This window comes from Rousettus aegyptiacus, unplaced genomic scaffold (genome assembly GCF_014176215.1).
Source record: "Rousettus aegyptiacus isolate mRouAeg1 unplaced genomic scaffold, mRouAeg1.p scaffold_m13_p_3, whole genome shotgun sequence".
NCBI lineage: Eukaryota > Metazoa > Chordata > Mammalia > Chiroptera > Pteropodidae > Rousettus > Rousettus aegyptiacus.
In genome coordinates, this window is record NW_023416306.1 from 79,352,321 (window position 1) to 79,374,150 (window position 21,830).

General features: G+C 51.0%; 1 protein-coding gene across 1 annotated transcript; it reads right to left on the reverse strand.

Moving 5' to 3' along the window:
* Positions 1 to 4,583: 4,583 nt before the first annotated feature.
* SUSD3 (sushi domain containing 3) lies at positions 4,584 to 21,451 on the reverse strand. Its single transcript, XM_016126039.2, has 5 exons — positions 21,299 to 21,451; positions 11,946 to 12,134; positions 10,268 to 10,415; positions 9,343 to 9,495; positions 4,584 to 5,283 (listed from the first exon to the last, which is right to left on the reverse strand). Exons 1-5 carry the CDS (start codon positions 21,384 to 21,386, stop codon positions 5,181 to 5,183), a joined length of 681 nt encoding a protein of 226 aa, XP_015981525.1. The 5' UTR covers positions 21,387 to 21,451; the 3' UTR covers positions 4,584 to 5,180.
* Positions 21,452 to 21,830: the final 379 nt, after the last annotated feature.

Sequence of the window (21,830 nt, forward strand, 5' to 3'; positions counted from 1 at the left end):
ACTCCTGTGTTCAGAGAAAGAGGAAACATGCCATACCAAGCTGCTCAAGTCTATTCACAAGATTTTCATGTTTCATGGATCCATCTAGCACAAATCCAAAGGCCTGATCAGATGCTCTGTGGGTCTAGCCCTGGGGAAGAGGGGCACCTTCCCAGGCTCCCCGTCCTGTCCTCCAGGCAATCCCTGCTACCCCTCTCCCCATTAGAACATTAGCTCCCTAGGACAGAGGCCATATCAGATGGCCCCATGATTCTCACATCCTAGATTATGCCATTCTTTAATCTCCTCCACTCATGGAAAATCAGGCTGGTCTGTGGGACTGGTGAAATGTGGCAGAGGTGATGGTATGAAGATTCTGAGGTTAGGTTATAAAGGGCATTGTGGCTTCTGCTTTTCTCTCCTGGGTCACTCATTCTGGGGAGCCAGCTACTACATTATGAAGATACTCAAGCAGCACTGAAAAGAGGCCTCGTATGGAAACTGAGGCCTCCAACCAGCAGCTGGCACCAGCTTGCCACGAAGGAGTAAATCATGTGGCAGGAGACCCCTGGCCTCCAGTCAACCCTTCAGATGAGATCCAGCGACATTTGATTGAAGCCTCAAGAGAGAACCTGAGCCATAGCCACTCTACCACGCCTCACCAAAAACTGTGAGAGACAATGATGATTATTGTTTTTGAGCCTCTACATTTGGGAGTAATTGGTTACATGGGAGTACATAACTAATGCACTAGACGTCTGAACAGAGGTGTGAAGTGAGAAAACAAGCCACACAATAGTTGGGGAAAGTATTCCAGAGGAAACAGTGCATGCAGGAGCCCCAGGCATAGATGACCTGGGTGACCTTTCTGTGCTTGAGGACCAGCTTGTGTGGCTGGAATAAAGTGAGCAGGGGGATGAGATCAGGTGGTGATGAGCAGGACATGCAGGGTCATGCAGGTCAGGGCCGCAGGATTGGATGTAAGGTATAAGAGAAAGCAGTCAGGGATTTTGGCCTGGGGGATGGAAGTAGAATCTCTAATTTTTCTCTGGCATGATGAGTTCAGAAGTCTGAGCACATCCACATCTCTGATTACCCAGGCTTAGATAGCCAACAGCCCTGACTTCCTGTTTCTTGGGACACTTACCCTGAATCCCACCCACCATGCAGGAAAGATGCTTAAGCCACATGTGGTGCTTCCAATGAAAGCCCCAGCTGAGGTCCCAGACAGCGAGTATCAACTGCCAAGTGAGTAAATAAAGAAACCTCTAGAAGATTTTAGCCCTGGCCTCTGCTAACTGCACTTTTGTAGGAGGTCCACCAGCAAGAACCGATAGAAACAGGAGAGATAACAACATGGGAGCTGTGGTTTTAAGCCACTGAGTCAGGGTGACTTGCTATCTCATAGTGGATAAATAGGACACTTAGGTAACCAACTTCTAGGCAATCGACTCATGAGGCATGATCTTTCCCAAACACTGTCCCCCAGCTGGGGGATGTCACCCAACTGAGGTCTCCTTTGTGACATCTTAGACCAATTTTGCTCAGCTTCTTTTGGGAACAAAAATGACACTCCAGTATTTAAAGCTGATTGGTGTTTCTTTGATAACTTAGCTGTCACAGCCACTGAAAACCACAGGTCTCATCAGCACCATGTGAAAGAGCTGACACAGGCCTCAGAAGATGTGGTGTAACAAGGATGACAAGGTCAGTTGCAGTGGTGTCTCTCTTGCCTAGCTGTTCGCTCTCCCTCACTACACTGGGGAGTCACCCTCCTGGCCATGAGGTCTGTGTGGTCAATGCATTGCACACACAAGTAAGGTATGTCCCCTCTAGACCAGATCATGGTGTTGCTGGTGCAAGTTCCTGGGCTTCCCTTCCCCTCCAAGAGATCTTAGAGGCATGCATTGCAATGGGCTGCTCCACCGGCCTCCATTGGATATGCAGTGAGAGCAAAGGATAAACAAGGTTGTTTGAGCCTCTGAGGCTGGGGCAGGGGGCAGTTGTCATGGGCTGAATGTTTGTGTCCCTCCAAAATCCATATAATTGCAGCCCTAACCTCCCATGTGGCTGTGTTTGGAGATGGGCCTCTAAGGAAGTAACTAGGGGTTGAGGTTCTAAAGGTGCAGCCCTGATCCCATAGGATTAGTGTCCTCATAAGAGACACCAGATATCACTTTCATCTTACCCTTTCCCTCTTGGGACAAGAACAAAGAAAAGGCCATGATGACATAGGGAGAGTGAGGCCATCTGCAAACCAGTAAGAGGAGGGCCTTAACAGAAACCAAATTGGCCAGTACTTGATTTCAGACTTCCAGCCTCCAGAACAGTGATATAGAAATGACTGTGGCATTTGTTATGGCAGCCCAAGCTATCTGGGATAGGGGTTGTTCGTTTCAGCAGCAGAACCTTGCCAATTCCGAATTCTATAACTACATGTTTCTCAAGCTGAAAAGGAACATGTGGGAGTGAGCCATGTGGTCTGCAAGGGCAATGTTATAGGCAGGAAGAACAGCAGGTGTTAAGGCCTCTCGGTGCAAGTGAGGTTGGGGGTTTCAAAAAACAGCAAGGTGTTTCTCTCTTCCCAGTACAAGCTGAAATTTGTTTTAGTTGGACTCCAGGGTGGCTCCCCCTTCCCCTTCTCATCTGCAGCTCAGTGAAACCTCTCTGCTCTGAAATGCCTGAGGGAAGATGCAGCTCCCTCCCTGCCCCTTGGTGGCGACATCCCCCAATCCAGCTGAGGCCCCCTAGGCCGCAGCACAGACAGGGGCCAGCGTGCTGCACTGCCAAGGTCTCTTGCCCCCAGCTCTCCTAGGCAATGGCTCTGCTGTCCAGGCTGTACCCTCTCCAGCTAGGCACTGCATCTTTTCCTTCCCTCCTGTAGTCCCCTGGTGGCCATCTGGACACCCACCTCTGTAACTCTCAGCTCCTGGGAACTAGAGCAAAATAGGGCCACCTCCTTTTGCCACTTCATCTCAATCCTCCTGTCCTCTGACCCAGTAGCCCAGGGTCAGGCGCCTGGGGACAAAACACCTGCCATTCTTTTGCAGGTCCCCCCAAATTCTCATGGCAGGCCTCTTGTCCCTCCCCCTCCCACCACCTCCTCCTAACAAGGGCTGGGGTGTGGAGAGGGTGTGATGGGGCTTGCTCATCCTGAGACTATGAGGAACTCAGAGCCTTTTCTCATCGGCACTGACCCTTGGAGGAATTGCTGAGCCCTGTAAGGAGACTAGAGGTTCCTGGGAGCAATGATGCACATCCATGTAACCCTCTACAGGATCAAAGCAGCAGGGCATCTGTCCACCCTTGCCTTGCTCCCTCAGCTGAGCCCACAGGCATTATTACTGAAGGGCCTCATTTGCCACTCCTGGACAAGCTGGGAGAGCAGCGTCTGCCAGCTCCCCTCCTCCCCGTCCCCGCCTGCTGCAGTGTGAACATTATGCTGTTCTAGCTGAGAGTGAGGTCTGAGCTTGCCCACCTGGAGTCCCTACTGGGTCTCCTGAGGAGCTCCAGTGAAAGCCAACATGTTTAAGGGAGTACTGCACCCACTCCCTGGCCTCAGGATCCTACTCTGGAACCTACCCGATGGAACAGCACCCCCAAACAAAAAGGATATCAGCACCAAGTATAACAGCTAAAATGTAAAAATGCCCAGCAACCCTTGCTGGAGGCTTTCCAACAGATCACAGGACAGATTGTTCTGTGTAGCCTGTATTAGAATGTGTTTTAAGTGATGGAAAACATGAGAGTGGCTTCAGGTCATCAGGATCCCCTCCTCATGGCCCCAACATGGCTGCAAGGCCTCTAGGCAGTAGCCTCTTGGGGGCCACTCTGAGAGTTGGCTCTAATCAGTGCAGCTCCAGGCAGGAGTTAGGGAAGGTCTGGTGTTCCCTCAATGGCCAGACAGGTCACACCCTGAATCACAGGAGACTGGAGGTCAGATTTTAACTGGACCAGGATAGGCATGGGCTCTGCTGGTGAGAGACACAGAGGATGGGGCTATTCAGAGGAAAGGGATGTGCAATGAGTCCCAAGATGATCTCAGATGGAGCAAAGGTCTAGAGCCACACCTAGGGTGTGTTATACACAGGTACATCATATGCGTTCCCACCAACTCTCCCCTTGAGAAGTGGGGCTGGGGGGGCAAGAGACATGGCACCTTTTCATCTAACTGCTTTGACAAGTAACAGGTTAGAGGATTGTGATGGCTCTTAAGGTGCTCACCTGCCTAGTACCCCCTCTACCTAAAAGTGGAGCCCAACTGCTCCCATGTTGATCAGCAGTGACCCAGCATGACTTCCCAGGCCCTGAAAAGCAAGGCTTGCAATCAGGACTCTTACCATGGAAACCAACCACCAGGGTGTGAGGAGGCTCAGGCCTCTGAAGGTACCATTACCCCATGCTCTGCCAACAGCCAGCAGCAACCCCCATGTGAGCCAGCCAGCTTTCCATATGCCACCACCAGCTGACTGCAGCCACCATGGGACACTCCCCATGAGACCTGCCCAGCTGAGCCCTGGCTGCCCAGAGCCTCTAGTGGTAATAAAGAGGGACTGTAGTTTTAGGCCACTATGCTTGAGGTTTTGTTATACAGGGATTGAAAATTGAGCCAGTGATTTTTATCTTTTCATTTTTCAGTATTAGAATTATTTCACACCCCTCACACATTACAAATAATGAATGCAGCATCCAGCTGGGTCCCTGCTTGCAGACAGCCCTCCTGTGGAGGAAGATGCATTGCTGGGATTGCTGAGAAGTTGGCACTCTCTTCCTCTGCTATGCAAAACTAGATGGGCTTAAAATGTTTATAGTCTCTTTAAAGGCACTCAGCCAGAGCAGGACTGAAGCTGGGTCTATGAACCTCAGCAGTGGTTACAAGGAAGGCTATCTATAAAAACTGCTACAGCTGGGCTCCCCCAGGACAGGACACTCCTCATTGGGGTCCCTCCCCAGACTTTGAAATCAGGATGGTGCCCTGAGGAATCCCTAAATCCAGAAGCTGACTTCACTGACTAATCTTGAGCTGGACACATGTTGAGGTGTAGGTGGCCAGCTGGTGGAGTTGGTCCAGTCCTCCTTGTGTGGAGGGCGGCTCTGGCCTGGCCTCAGTCACCTTGAGACATAGGTCGTAAGCTGTCTAGGCATTCACAAGGTGGGCCTGGGGGCAGGAAAGGTCTGCCCTGGGTCCTCTGTATGCACCATCATCTGGGCCCAGGGTGAGCAGGCGGGGGTGCTGAGAGTCCAGGGGTCGTTGTCCGTGCTATAGCCACGCCAGACAGCTCTCTGGTGCATTCACCACGGTCTCTGCAGGGAGAGGAGGTATTAGCTAGGGGAAGAGAAGGGAACCCATATAACACCAATCCTGTGCCTATGCCAGGCATCCAGGCCCCCTTCCCTAAAGCCCAGCTTTCAGTGGGCCTGGGGCAGATGGCTACTCTAAGGTTGGGGAACCTCATTTCTCCTGCTGGATCTGCCCTGAGCCTGGGAAGTCCACTCCATCGGTACCCTGCCCTGGGCCTCAGGCCCCTCACCCAAATGAGGAAGGTGATTCAAGGAGAGGCCCAGCACTTAGGGGACCTTGCCTCCATTGAGCTGCCTTTCAAGGTTGGGGGGGGGAGGGGCTTCCCAGGGCTTTTTCAAAGAAGGAGGCTTATTCAGAATGTGCATAAACTTCAGGGTTCGGGCTGCCTCCACAGGCTGAGACTCCCCAGAAATGTCCAGGGGGACACCTTTGCTCCTACCAGGCTGTCTTCTGGTGGTGTGGGGCCAGATCACCTACCTTCCATATCTTCAGTTCCTTTATGGCCCAAACCACAAACCAACCCATTCTCCAGACTGATCAGACCTTGGCCTGATACAATCACCTGGCCCACCCTGTCTTCCCCTTACACTGCCCTCTGCTCCCTGATGTCTGCCTGACTGCTCTACCTCTAGCCCTCCATTGGATTGCTCCCTTCCCTTAAGTTGCTGTCTCTCTCCTTCCCTGAAATTCAGGCTATCTCAATCTGTTCAATTCAGGCATCACCTCTTCCAGGAAGACTTGCTGGATCTCTGTTCCCGGCCACACTCAATTCTCAGAAAAGATTTAGGAAGTAGTAGGAATTAAGTTATTTGTTAGTTTGATGGATAAGTGAATGAATCAATTAATGAGTTGGTGAAAAGAAAAGATAGCTTAATGCACAAATCAGTGGACTTTGGAGCCAGAGTCTGAATTTAGACCTACCTTCATGCTTGGTAGTCGTGTGTGATTCTGGATAAGTTTCTTAAAATGGGGTAAGAATAGTGTACACCATTAAGGTTAGAACAGGGACTAACTGGAAGAGCTTAGAATAGTACCTGGCACATTTTGTAACCTAGGAAGCATTTATGAAATAAAAGCAAGGTAAAGGGGCAAATCTTGCCTTACTGATGACAGTTTCACCAACAATTAGTGGGAGAATGAAGGCAGCTGGGCCTTGCTTAGCATGGCACATCCAGAGGCCCTTGGGCTATAGCCAAGAGTGTCCCGGCCTGGGAGCCAGAGGTCCCAGGGACCTTGCCTCCATTCAGCTGTGCAGCCCTGAGCAGGAGCCACCTTCCCTGAGTCCCACTGAGCCAGGGGTGGGGGTGTGGCAGGGAGAGCTGAGGGGGAAAGGGCTCTCATCCCAATGTTCACCCAGCCTCATCTACTTCCTGCCTTGAGCTATATGGACTAGACCTGACATTCAGAGTGGCCCTCAAGCTGCCTCTTGTCAGGGGTTCCTCAGGGCACCACCCCCAACTCCCTAAGGGAGGTGGCTACACAGCTCTGTGCCAGCCATCAGAGGAAGAAAGAACAAATCCCTTAGGTCTAACAGCAGGTGTCTGTGGGGCAGGCACAGGCCCCATGCAGTCCCTCTGAGAGATTTGCAGCCTTATCTCAGCCAAGAAGCCCCTGTAGCAGCTGTGGGCCAGCCTTGTCCAGGACACCATATTGCCTTGAGAGGCAACAACTCTTTCCCTCATTCCACTGGTGCTCTTCCCAACTGAGACATGAGACAATCTGTCACAGGTCTACAATGGGGAGGGGGGTGTAACAGGGCAGAGAAATCTACATAAAAAGGAGAGACATGAGCAGGACCATCCCAACATAACTAATACAAAAAGGAAAGTACTTGAAGCCAAGTGATGAATAAAGCTTCTTCACAGTACACAGAGCTCCTAGTATTTATGAAAAACATCAGCAGGTGATTCACCAAACAGAAATGAATAAAACCAGCAATGCAACTGGTAAGCCAATGGATGGAGAAAACACTCTTCCTCATGGTTAATCAAAGAAACATGATGAAATGCTGATGAAAACTACCTGTGTGACAACTGTTCAGTCATCAAGTGGAAACACAGCTTAAACACTCAGTGATATGCAGCTATAAAAATGGTTCCATTAACTTGTGCTGGGTCCCTAAAGAAAAAATTTGGTAATAAAAATATTCAGACTATTTGGCCTAAACAGTCAGTTCCTAGGATCACCCCAAAATGTCATCTCAAAAAAGAAAACCAGCTGTAAGCACCAATATTTACCCAAATTGGAGTGCAGTCAGGGAAGGTCTCACAAACAATGGAGTATTTGGAGCAAAGCTCTGGGGCCCCTAGACCACCAGGGTAGCTCGATGACCTGTCACATCATGTGGGAAAGGTGTGAGGCAGCATTTCTGCCATATCCCTGCAAGCCTAATGTCTGAAGCTCAGTGGAGGGAGACGGGGACTAATTCCTCCTTCAAGCCAGGCCCAGCAGGTTGCATGCAGACATGGGACTAGATAGGCCCATGTCAAACCCAAAAAAGTCACCACCTCCTATTTCTCAGTTTCCTCATTTGTGCAGGAGGAACAAGAATAGAATTAACAGCAGCTGGTACTCATTGAGCCCTTATGCTACAACAGTCACTTCAACAGGGGTTTGGGGGTGGTGTTAGTGGGCACTGTGAGATCCTCATCGTACAACTGAGCAAACAGAGGCAGAAGTAGTTGTCATACAGCTGGGGTAAGCACTTGGCTCCCTGAGAAGTTTCCTGCAGGGACAGACCATCTACCTCTGTGATGCAGGCCAGGTTTCTGAGAGCTGCCCTCCACCCAGCTCTTTGGAGAGGTGGCGTTGTTGGGGTCTGGAAAGAGAAAGCACTAGATAGGCTGGGACATCCTGAGGAAGAAAGGAGGTGCTCAGAGCACAAGTGGCATGAGCAGGGTGCAGCTTGCATGGCAGGGCTCCTACTAGGGAAGGGTTAGAGCCAATAGGAAATTTCATCCAGAAGACTCAGGGGATGGCAACCACTGAGGATGGCAGACAGGGACAAGAGACCCATTACACTATTCTCTCTGCTTCTGTGTATTCGTGAAATTTTCCCCAAAATAAAGCTGTAGAAAAGAATACCCATGAGTTCATAGTGATATGAAAACAACAAAACAAAATGAAAAGAAAAAGAAGAAAAAACAGAACTCATCCTTACTCCTCACAGGAAAAAAATGACAGAATTACAACAGAATTAAAATCACTATTTTGTAATCCCCAGGGAGAAAACTAATTTCAGTAGGATCATTCCTGGGTGCTGGGGCTAGGGTGAGGTTGGGGGTAGAAGAGTGACCTCTTGTAGAGCCCTTCATCACTTGATGTGGAATCACCCTGGCCAAAGAACCTTGTTCACATGCCTGGAGGGGGCACAGCCTGACCTGCATCAGTGATCTGCACCAGCATCATCCACAGCACCCGTGACAGAAACGCAGCCCGAGTACCAACGCCAGACAGTCTGGAACATGGTCTCTGTAAAGGACCACTGGCCACTAAAGACAAAAAGCCTATCCCCATTTAAGGAGCCCATAGATCTGGCAGCCAGTAACATTCATAATCCTGGGTCAGAGGGCACGAGCTAAAAGCTAATGACAAAATTGAATTGTAGTCCATATTCAGCCAGGGTTAGAGTTCTTGAATCAGAAAAGAGTGCATTAGAGAATGTCCGTGTGTGTGTGCACGTGTGCATGTCAAAAGTGGGACAGAAGTAGAGAGAAAGATGGGAGGACAGAATGAGGCCATGTGCATACCATGGAGGCTGCTGGGTCCTAGTGAAGTTTCAGAATACTAGCATCTAGAAGATTCACCTTCTCCACAGGTTTGAATTCTCAAAATAAAGCCATGGGGTGGGTGGTGGCTCTGGGCACTAAGATGCGGGGTCAGGACCAAGGGCTAGCAGGACCACCAGCCCATCTTTGGGCCAGGATTTGAGGCCCAGGTGAGCCTGAGCAGCATGCAGGAGCAGCCGACACCCTGGGGTCCTGGTTACCTGGCCTAGTTCTGACCAAGCCAGGGGTCCCACCCTCGCCCCTTGGCCCACTGTTCCCCAGGCCCATGCCCACGTGATGAAGCTGTGGTTGTCATGTGCCCGGCCAGGCTGGCTCCTGGAGTTGCCACCACCACTGGTGTTGTTATTCAGGCCCTTGAGGCTCAGGTAGGCAGCCTGCACTGTCTCCAAGTCTTCACCTCTCAGCTGGAACCATAGCTGGGATGCCCTGGGGAAAGATGCAAGAGGATGTTCCAGTGTGTGTGTATCCAGACCACCACCTGCAAGCCTCTGCAAGGTCGACAGTGAGTATTTTAGGGGCATACAGTCCCTGTTGCCACTCCTCGGCTCTGCCTCTGGAGGACAGAAGTGGTCATGGATGATTTGTAAATGCCAGAACATTCTACTTACAAAGACAGGCAGTGGAAAGTTCTAGAAAGAGATGGATCATGCTGATGGCAGCAAACACTGTGAATGGAACTAATGCCTGTGAATCGTACTCTTAAAAATGGTTAAAATGGTAACTTTTATGTTGTAAATATTTTACCACATTAAAAAAAAATACCCGTCAAAAGGACAAATTACAGTGAAGCAGCAGCCAGTGGTGGGCCAGACTCTGCCTGCAGGCTGTAGCTAACCATCACCCATCAGCCCTGCATGCCCAACACTGCAGAGCGCACACCACGCAGGCAAAGCCTGCAGGATGACACACCCCCATGGACCCACAGCCCACATACCTTCCACAGCGAAGATGCTCCATGCCCAGGATGCCGAGCCCTGGCTGCAGTGGGGTGACCCTGACACACCCTGTCTGCAGCCAGAGTGGTAGCTCTTGGTAGGGTGATTCTTCTCTGCACCTTCTTGAATACCCTCAGGAAGCCCTGAGTAGCCTTGGGTGCTGGTACCCCTTAGGCAGTGCTGGGCATACTTCTGGCACCAAGGGGAGGTCAGGGCTCAGAGACACAGGACTGCCTCCCAGGAGGACACTTGGGCCACTGTACCTGTCAAAGTGCCGCTGCTCACTCCTCTTCATGCACTTTAAGAGGCAGCAGGTGAGGAAGGCCATGGACATGAGAAGGATGATAGCACAGCTGACGATGGAGGCGATTACAGCCACCTTAAAGCCAAAGGTCTCATGGGGCATCATGGCTGTGAGGGAGACAAGACCAGCTCCTAGGCATTGCCCAGACCCAGAACCAGATGCCCTGCCCACCCTCAGTGAGCCCTGTTCTATAGGAGAGGCAGGGAGGTGCCGGCAGCTAAGCTAAAGGTCTGTGCAAATTGTTGTTAAGGGTGGGGCTATCAGGGAAGACTACCTCCCAAGAAAGGGGTGTTTGAGCAAGGTTTTGGAGCCTGTGTAGGAGTTCATGGTGGCACATTAGGAGAAGCTCTGACAGGAAGTTCAGCGAAGCCCCTCTGGCTCTCACCCACTGCAGCCTGGGCCTCTGGGGCTAGATGGCGGCAGACAACCCTCAATCTGTTTTCGCTATGTCCCAAGCTGGGGGCCTTCATCACGTCAGCTGTTTGAGTTCAGCTATTTGACCTCAGTTATGTGCCCCAAACTAGTTCTATTAGGTTCTAAAGGCTGTTTTGGGAAAACAAGGCCTGGGATCCTAATTTGACCTATACCATGTATTCTCCACTATAGTGGACACTGCTCACACCACCTAGTCCCCATTCCTATCCCCTAGCAGGACAGTGGCCATCCATACTGCAGACTACATCTCTCAGCCTCCTTTGTAGCTGCATGTGGTCATATGACCATATTCTGGCCAGTGAGGGACAAGTTCTAAGAGCCTTCCTTGCCTTACCCCTAATCCTATAACAACTACTTGGAACACAGTTGCTGCTATCCTGGATCACACAATTAAGTTAATGACCAATAGAGTCACAACATGGAAGGGGCCTGGGTCCTACCATGGGGTACCATATACACCTAAGACTACCCATTCTGAATGTTATGACCTGAAAAGAGAAAGCTCCCCCATAGCCCCTGTTATTTTGGTTAACTCCCATTATCCTGGATTTTGTGTCTCTTAGAATCTAATCCTAATAGATATACTCCTCAGAGATTTACCCAACACATGAGCATTTTAAAGGCTCTCAGAAGTCCTGCAGCCGATTTACTTGACTTTTTCCAAACTATTTTGACTACTGAGCCCTTTTTATTGCACAATACGCATTACACAATACACATAGCCTCACTTTGAAAAATGCTGTGCTGGGTATTATTCATCAACACCCTGTACAACAAATACAACCAGAAAATCATCTTTCCCTTTGAGCCAGGTACATCCTGGCTCTTGGTATCCCCAATTCTAGAATTCTTGGCATGTGGAATATGCTATTAAGGTTTGCCACATGTATACATAAAAGAATGAATGAATAAATGAATGAATGAATGTGTTAGCACAGACAGCATAAGTAACCTTTTAGAGATGACAGGTCAAGTCAGTGGCAGATCTAGGATTTGCAGCAGCTGCTAGGACTTGAGTTCACACTGTGGATGTGAGGCCCCCAGGGGCTACCAGCACCAGAAGCAAGACCCTACACAGAGGCCCGACCATGACGTGGCACCTTCTCTGTGGACACTCATGCTGCCCAAGTAACAAGATCAAGACCCCTCCCGCCCAGGGCAGCAGGTGATCCGGGGACAGCTCAGTGGGGATCGGGCCTCACATTTGCACACAGGGGTCCCTGATGACCATTCAGCAACACTCCCCTTCCAGACACAGGTGAGGAGCCCGGATCCCACCATCTGGTGGCCTGTAGGGCAGTGGAACACAATGACAGTCCCCACAGAAGTGCCATCACCACGTAAGACTTGGATGGTACCCCCGGAGGGCGGCCGCACTTGGATACATGTGCCTAGGGAGAGAGAGAGGAGAGGCAGCATGAGAACTCCACCCTGGAGGGCAGGGGCTGGGCAGGAGCCCCCATCTGGGATAGGCACCGCTGCCCCAATGACCATGTGATATCTGGAAAGGTCACCCAGCCACCCACACCACCAAGAATGGCAACCACAGAGCCAGTGGCCTGGGGACAAATGCAGAGGTGATCTCTATATTAAGTGAACTTTCAATGTTCTGAGGAGCACAGTGTTGAAAAAGAAACATGCTGGAATACTTGGCAATAAAAAAGAATGAAATCTTGCCATTTGCAACAATGTTGATGGACCTAGGGGGTATTATGCTAAGTGAATTAAGTCAGACAAAGAAGAATAAATATATGATTTCACTTATAAGTGGAATCTAAAAAACAAAACAAATTAATAAACAAAACAAAACAAAAACAGACCCATAGACATAGAGAACAAGCTGATGGTGGCCAAAGGAGATGGGGGTGGGGGAATGGGTGAAATTTTTTTTAACAAAGAGAGACGAATTAATGTAAAGAAAAAGAATTCTGAGCATGCGGTTCTTTAAAAAGAAAGAAATGTAACTCAAACCTACAAATCAATAATAAATAAAAAATCAAATGCATATGCAAAGCTTGAAAAATAAAAACACACATAGAAAGACAATGAAAGCATTAAATACACAATGATTATCTAAGCATAGCTCCGAAGGCAGAATCACGGGGAAAAAAAGGAGGAAGAGAGAAATTGACAGACGTAATTGCATGAACAGTAAAAAGCAAAAACTTTTATTACCCCCTAATAATTGAAAAAAAAAAAAAAGAATGCAGGACAAAGGTTCACCACCCTTAATTTATGAAGGGATCTCACACATCAATAAAACTAAACATCCAAATTAAAAAAATGGACTCATGTATGAGCAAGCATTTAAGAAAAGAGATACAAATGACCAATAAGCATGAAAAAAAAAAAAACTCGCCTTCACAGTAACTGAAAAAATTCTGATTCAGATGAGTGCTAATCTTTCACTCCTCAACTTGGCAAAAAGTAAAAACAAACAAACAAAAAAACAGAACAAAACAAAACAAAAACCACATGCAAAGTTAGCAAGGGCCTTGGAGCAACATCTCTGGGACTTTGCTGGTAAGAGCAGATCCAAACCTTCTGGACAGAGCTTGGTAAAATGTTAAAGGGCCTTCTGTTGTATAGACACCTGAGGATTAGGCAAAGGAAATAATCATTAATCTGCCGCCAGGATTTCTACACCAGGATGTTTGCCTTAGAGCACAAGGAATAGTGAGCTCTATTCCATGTGTAGAGATCAGTATAGTAAATCGAGGTACATCCCGATGACAAATATCAGCAAGACCAGCCTAACATGTTATGGCAACGTCCTTATATAAGGAAACAGAGAGACACTCCAGAGTGGCAATCATGAGCATTTTATAAAATAATAACAATGACCCTTACATGGAACTGACTTGACTATCGCTGGATGCTGTTCCGCATGTGTTATGTACATTAACTCACTGATCTGTGCAGCAACTTCTGAGAGAGAACCATCATCCTCCACACTTGACAGGTGAGCAAACTGAGGCACAAAACAATTAAGTCACATCCTGATGTTGCACAGCTCATATGTTGTAGGGCAGAAATTCAGAACAAGGCAAGGTGGCTATAGGCTATCTTGCATACACAGGAACGCACAGAGACACCCGTGCACACATGCCATGTGCCCTTTCTATCTAATTTCCCTGATTTGGCACAATGCTGGAGGCACTGTGCTGCATGTTTGCTCTTGTTCCCTGCTGATGAGTGTATGAGTGGTTTCCCATGTTGGAGAATTTGGAATGAAGCTGCTATGGATGTTCCTCAGCATGCCTCCCCAGCCAGTGCAAGAGGCTCTTTCTTCTGCTTTTCTGAAATGTTCTAATTCTGAGCATTGACTGGGTATGCTGGTTGTCTGGCCCATGTTGGCAGATACACTGACCAGGGGCGCCACATGGGGTGCCTTTGCCCACCATCCTCTGCACAGACTGTAGCCAAGGCTGAAGCGAGGTAGGAGAAGCAAAACTGAGGCTGGATCTCCCAGGCTGGGGACCCCATTATTCCACACCCACTAGAGACATTTCTTTACCTGTCCTCCTTGTGATGCTCCGGCCAGTACTGCCCCCTGCACAGCAGGCACAGATGTCCTGCCCACCCACCCCCTGATCCTCCATAACCCAGCCAAGCTCCTGTGCTTCCAACCTGCTTATCCTGTTGACTCCCCCATTTTGACTTTGATGGTTGTCTCCATCCTTTACTTGCTTCAGCCCCAAATTTCAGAATGTACCTGGACTCTTTCTCAATCCACAACCAACTCATCAGCAAACTTGCTTTCAGGACATTTGTAGTGGGCTGGAGTGTACCCCAAATCCAGGTCCACCTGGAAGCAGCCATGGGGGGTTCTATTATGTAATGCACAATACCCCATTTTGCACAGGTATGGGGACAGAGCACACCCAAGACTGCCAAAAGCAGTGGCCACACACATGTATTCATACACCCTGTGCCAGTGTTTCATGTGTTGGCACACAACCAGCCCCAAGGCTCAGGGAGGCAAAGCCACCTCTGGCTTGGCTGTGCAGCCCTGCCCAACTCAGGGTTGAAGGTGTTAACAGGGCAGCGGCAGAGCCAGGCTTCAGCTTCGGCCACGCATTCTGCTGCCCCATAGGCTGAGGCTGCCTGAGCCCCTCACTGTGGGTCATAACAAGGAGGGCCAATCTTTAGCTGTGTGTGGCCAAGCTGCAGTTAGTCCACCCTTTATCTCTGCCTCATTGAGAACCCAGGGGGACCTCACTAGGCTGAAATGTGGGGGAGGGGATAAGCTTGTGGGGCCCTTGTGGTTTGTGCACTGGGGTTGCTGACTTCTAGATAAGTATAAACACTGGGTGCCTAATGGGTGCTTTGCTGTTAAAGTCCTATGAGGAAGGTAGCCATCTCCACCTTATTGATGAGGAAACTAAAGTACAACAAGGCTGAATGACATGCCGAGGATCACAAATGGGAAGGTGGTGGGGTGAAACTGCTGGGCCATAGTTGTTGTGGAAGCTGCACATTCCGGCGTGTCCTGTGGCTGGGGGGTTTAGGCCTCTGTCTGCAGCTGTCCAGAAAAGGTAAATCCATAGAATCAGAAAGTAGTTGCTGCAGGGAGGCGAATGGGGAGTTACCATGCTGAGGGGGTGTGGGGCTTCTTTCTGGGGTGATAAAAATGTCCTGAAATTGATAGTGGTGATAGTTGCCCATATCCATGAGTATACTAAAAGCCATTGAGTTGTACACATATAATTTAATTGGGTGAATCATATGATATGTGAATTATACCTTCATAAAGCTTAAAAAAAATCAGGAGAAATATTTATGTCAAACAAAGAAATGCAAATTTGAAACCTAAAATACTGTTTTTGGCCTCTTAGCTTGGTGAAGATTAAAAAGACAAATAGCCCACCAGGTTGGTGAGGGTTCAGGGGGAGGGTACATACCCCTGGGGTAGAGGGCAGGGTAGGCTTGAGAGGCTGTCTTCCCCTACAGCAGGGGGCTAAAGCCAGGGAGGCAGAGTGAGAGGATGCAGCACCCATGCTGTGCCTGCATCTGACAATTTCCCAAAATCCCATGCTTACCCTAGCTGCCCTTGGGTCAGTGGTGCAGTGGGATGCCAACTTTGAGTACAGAGTCTGGGCTTTTAATTAACCAGCATGCTCTGTCTCCATAGGTACCAAAGCAGAAGTGAATAAATGCATGTTTGCTTGCATGAATGAATAGATGGAAGACAATAGATGACAGCTATGATTAGCACTAGTCCAGGAAAAATCTCCTTTCTTTTCCAGGATCTGTGGACCTGGACATGTGCTGGAGGTGGACATGGGGTTTTGAAACCGGGTAGACATAGCAGGGCAGCCACAGGCTGATCATGTGGCCCCTTCCCCAGGATTGCTAGGCAGCCAACACTTTCGAGTCCTCAATTTAGAGCTGCGACTTCTCCATTTTTCTGTGGCTAAGCACCTTATTTCATTCTCCCCAATCCCACATAACCCTTGGAGAGGGGAGACCATATAGGGGAGAGAATCAGCAAGGTTGAGAGCTCTAGAGATGCTTGCAGCTGTCTGCCCAGGACCCACACCAGCACCTGGTGAATGAAAGAAAGAAGAGACAAATTCATGTTCATCCTTTAAAGATACAACTAGCACTTTACCAAAAAAGTAAGAAGCCTGGAGGGACGAACAAAGACATCGCAAGAGATGTGGTGAAACAGGCCTAGTGACATGTTAAGGGTACAACAGAGCTATGGGGTGTGGTTACAAAAATGAGGGAAGAAAGTTCTGAGTGTCACTGCTGCATGCCACCTACCACTTGGTAAGCTGGTGCCCAACAGATCCCAGGTGGGGCCTTCTTGCTTCCCTTGAGGGCCCAGCCCCCTCCAACCTCTGCTGAGCCTATGCCACCCACCCATCTACCTAAGTCACAGACAGGAGCAGAGACTCCAGGAAGCCAGGCAGCAGGCCAGTTCTATAGCCATACATACCTGCTTGGGTGTCCTGGTCACTGGCCCACCTGTAAACACTGTAGTGGTATGGTGGGACAGGAGCTGGTCAAGATGACCTGTAGCCCCAGCCCCAGTGAGGAAACCACCACTGTAAGAGCCCCTAGAGCATGCAAAACAGTGGGGAAAGGACTAGCTGTCAACAGCCACATCTTATGTTGCGCTGGTTCCATTGCTGGTTCCACTGCCTTGCCGTCCAGATGGCACTGCAGGCAGTTTCACCAACTATGGGGGTCGCACGTCTCAAAGGACAGAATTAACCCCTTCCCAAGATGCCTTGAGCCGGTCCTACATCTTGGAGCCTTATAAAGGTGAGAGGATGATGCAGCAAAGGCACAAAGAATTTGGGGCACAAATCCAATGAAAGCCTACCCCATTGAGAAGCTGGGGAGGAGACCTTCCAAGATACTGAGAAGTGCAGGGAGGTTTCCTCTGCAGTCTCATCTCCCCTCCTCTGCACTTTCATCAAAGGCAGGAAGCCCCTCCTCCTAGTAGAAGGGTGTTGTTTAAACAGGTCTTTCCTCAAAAAGGAAAGAGGAAGAAGGTCTGAGTAAATGACTCTTGTACGGAAGGGTGGGGAGAGGGAGGAGCCCTTGCGCAAGACCACCCTACATTGTTACTTCAAACCTTCCCTACCTGGGAGGCAGAGGTCCAGCCCCCTCTTATAGCGGGACTGCTCAGAATGACCCTTGGCCCCCAGTCCCACTCTGTACTGGGTCCAACCCTGCTCCACTACCTCCTGGCCTAGCTCTGGCCCCCCAGGGTCATGGAAGAAGCGGCCCTGCCCCATGCAGACCTTAGAGCAGCGCTAGGAGCTCAGGAACGCTCCCCAGGATGGAGCTTAAGGCCATATCCCAACCCCCCAGTCCATGGCAACCAGAAGACCTACGCCTGCCCCACTAGGCCCTGATGGGGTTTCCTGCATTCTCTCCCTGTGCCTGGAATGCTAGCAAGAACTCCTTTGGGGTGAGTTCATTTTCCAGGTGAGGAAACTCTGGCCCACAGAGCTGTCCAAGGTATCAGGTGTACCCTGGTAATGCCCCCATGAGACCTTTCCACAGGACTCGTGATCCACCCCAGGATAGGCAAGGAGGTGGATAGTGCCAGAAGCCTAAGGGGGCTTTAGTCACATCTACCCTAGCTCCCTGGACACCCTTTGCTGTTCCCCCCACCCCCTAGCCTAGAGCCCCCTGGACTCCCATATATCCCTGCTGGCCCCCAACAGCCCCTGCCTACACTTGGTTACCTGAGAAGTAAATCCCTCCTCCCCCCTCCCCTTCTGAAAACCCTCACAGACACCCGGCAGCTCCAGGACACCCCTCTAGCCCCTCTCCTTGTAAGCTATCCTTCTCCCCCAGCCTCAGCAGAGCTTGGCCCACTCGCCTGCAGCTCACACTGCAGGACACTGGATGTTCCATTTCCCTCAGCCATTCCTGGGCTGGACCAACACACCCCACAGCCTTGGGTATACTTTTCCTCAGTACTCTTTATGGACCCCCCTTCCCATTTTTTTTTTTTTTTTTACTATTTGCGAATAAATCTCAAATGAGAGGAAATAGGAAAAAAAAAAAAAGGGAATAGATTTAATGCAAACAAGAGACAAACCAAAAAACACCTCGCATGGGCTCACTGGACAGTGAAGTGGGCAGATCTGTCCATCAGGGCCACCCTGGCAAGCTTAATGCCCCATCTGACTCTCCAGCTCCAGGCTCCCCCAGCCAGCCTGGCCAGCGGGGGTGAGAATGAGTCTTGCTTGTTAATCTTTTATCTGGTAACCTGGACCACAGGCCTGTTTCTCTCATCCTCCTTCTTGAAGTCCACACAGCCCCCAAACCTTGACCTCACCAGCTGGGAACCAGATAAATAAGTTAACCATTGAAAGTGGCCATGGCAGAAGGGAGGGGCAGGCTGCTGGCCAGCCCACCCAGGGCTTGGTGCCCAGCCTGGTCTCTGTGTGACCATAGAGTGACTTCCCCTGAGTTTCAGTCTCCCCAAATGGAAAGGAGTACCCTCAGGAGGAATTTCTCAGACAGTTCAAAAGAGTACCATGTACACACAACGGTAGTCTAGAAAGGCTAGGACCTCTAAGACCACTGCAGTGGGCACAGCCACATGCAGGAAGCCCACAGACCTGGCTATGTATCCTCAGGCAAAACAATTGCCCTCTCTTAAACCATTCCCTCTCCCTATGGAGGGTGGGCATGGATTCAGAGCTGCTGGAGGCCTGGATTTTGGCCACAGCCCAGACCCAGGTGTCCCAGGCACTCTCCTAATGGCAGGTCAGCTCAACCCACAGAATGTGTTCACCTCCGGAACAGAACAAGGGTAATTCCACGCCAGGAAGAGTGTACCCCAAATCGCTCAGGGGAGAACACTGAAGCTCTAGCAGCTGCTTTCATCTAGCAGGTCTGCCTGAACCCTGGCAGGAGGCCAGAACCGGCCTCGAGGGCACATAGGCTTTGGCTGGATTCCTACTACTCCCTCTGAGTGTCTCCTCTGAGAAATGGGCTCAGGCTGGCTGTGTGGCAGGGGCACAGGACTGAAGTCAAGGATACCCAGAGCATGCCCTCACCATCTAGTGGTCCCCTTAATGCTTCCTTTCCCTCCAGAGTACGGAGTTTAGGGGGGGGTCACCTCTGGCCACTGGAACCTTGAGTCCCTCCTCCTGCCTGGCCGTGTTCCTGGACAATCTTCTGGATCAAGGAGTGCTGGAGTTGCCCTGGGAGCAGGGCTAGGGGCCTGACAGCAGTGGGAGGGAGGCCTCCATGGTGGGGCTGGGCACTCAGGCCCTCCCAGTTAGGCAGTCAACAAATATTTAAAATCTTGCTCTGAGCCAGCCTCCCCCAACTTGACCCTGACCAGCCATGCATGGAAGATGAGAGGACACAGATCCCAGAATGCCATGTCCATCTGGCTGGACTTTCAGAAAGAACAGAGTAATGCACCCATTTTACAGATTGCAAGAAAGACACACGCACTGTTGCTACGTTTTAGATGGTGCCAAACTCTCCAAAAGACCCCTACATCCATCCCTTCACACTCCCACAGGGAGATGTGGGAGCCTGTTTCACAGCCTGAGAGACTGGGGCCACAGGCCAAGGGAATGATGGAGTTCAAAGGACACATTACCGCAGAGCAGAACTATGGCAAGGGTGGAGGCTAGGCCCGGCCTGCCCAATAGCCTGGGGGCAGGTAGATAGTACCCACCATTTAGCACATGTGGAAACTGAGGCAGAGATGCATCCCAGGTCAAAGGGGGCTTCCGAACTCAAATCCCAGGGGAGGGCTCATGGGTCAGGACCCAGGGGTCATATCTGGGGGTAGGCTGAGCTGCAGCCAGTCAGAAACAGGGCTGGGGCTAGGCTGGGCAAGCAAGAGGACAGGGACCTTACTCTGAGCTCCTCTTTCTCCCAGAAGAATCTTCTGCAAACGGCCTTTTGTAGGCAAACATGCCAGAGCCTCTCCTCCTATCCTTGGCTAACCTTGGGCAAGTCCCTCCACTTCTGGTTTGCATTCACCTCCCCAGCCTGGGCAAGCACACGCACACTGTCCTCCACACACACACACAGAGCAAAGCACCAGTTCAGGATTGGGCATCGGGCTGCCCTGGGGTGTTAAAATAAACCCACCCCAACATCCCAGGGCAGGTCTCAGCTCTCCCTGGGCCTCAGTTTCTCCATCTGAAAGGAAGCTGCCCCCAAAGTGCCTCCAGATGGCAGACATAATTGTTTTAAGCAGGACTGGCTGCACCCCAGGGTGTGAACTGAACCAGTCTCTGGACCCAGCCTCCACCTGTACAGAGAGCCCAATCTTGCACCTGGCCTGAGGCACAAGTGCCCCCTGGGCTTAAGTGTCCACTAAAGTGAGCCTCCAGGACACCTAGGGAACATAGTCCAAGTTTGGTTTTGTTTCTAAAAGGATTAGATTTTAGGCGCGTTAGTGAAACAAAGCTGGCATTGGAACTCGGGTCTTCAGATGCCAAGGCACGAAGGTGAATCCTCTTTGGAACATTCTCGAAATCAAAAACAAAGTAAAATAGCCAGCCCTTCCCCTTCTTCCTGAAACCCCGAAGCCTTGACCCAGGCCCTACTGCCTTGGGACCTCTGGCAGTCGCTCCCCTCTTCCTGCCTCAGTTTACCATCAGTGAAGTGGGGCAGGGGAGCTGCGAAGGAACCAGAGCATCTCCCTGCAAGGCGAAGACAGTTCCCCAGGTCCGCCAACTTCTCCCAGAGCACAGGTGGGGCGCGCCCGCGGAGCCCGCGGCTCCCACCTGGAAAAGGCGAGCACTTGGGCCGGCGGGCCACCTGCTTTCAGGCCGCTTGCGGCCAAGCTTCGCCTCCCCCGCGGCGCCCGCTGGACGAAGAGGTTCAGGGAGATTCGCCCTCGATCCAGTCTTCCGCTGTGCGCCCTCCCCTCGCCCTCTGTGCCATCCTGACCCCCCAGTTGCCCCTCCTCTCCCCTCCTCTCTCAGCAGTGCACCCCCAAGCTGTGCACACCCATCCCCAGCCTCCCCGGTGGTGCACCGCCCCCCTCCCCTCGGCTTCCCCGTCCGGGAAAAGAGCGCAGAGCCCCGCTCGCGGCCCGGGTTCTCACCCGTACTGTTCCCCGGGCTTGGCGTGCCGTCCCCCGAGCGGCCCTTGGGCCTTGTCCTGCCGCGGAAGGTTGCAGAAACCCGATGCATTCCTGCATGCTCCGCAGCCAGCGGGACTGCCCCGACAGCCGCCGTCTGGGCGGAGCACCGGGCACTCCCTACCAGAGCCCCGCCCCCGCCCCCTGCGGTGAGCCTGGGGGCGGGGCCAGCCCTGTGAGAGCCCAAATCCCGGAGTGGGCAAAGCCCGCAGAGCCAGAAGTCTTGCCTCAGGAACCTGCACAGGTCGTGAACTCTGTCCCTGTCTCTCAGACCAGTCTGGTCTCCCCAGCCCAGTATCCTGGGTGAACAGCACAAGTGGACCCCCATCTGTCTTAGGTCCTCGGAGGTGGATGTAGATATTGTAGGTCCTAACTGATAGGCAGGGTTCAGACCCTTGGGGTCTGGTACAGGGCACACACGCACACACCCGCGGACCTTCCTCTGGCTCCTACTCTCCTGCCCTGTTCCCCATGCAGAGGTCCAGCCCAGGCACAG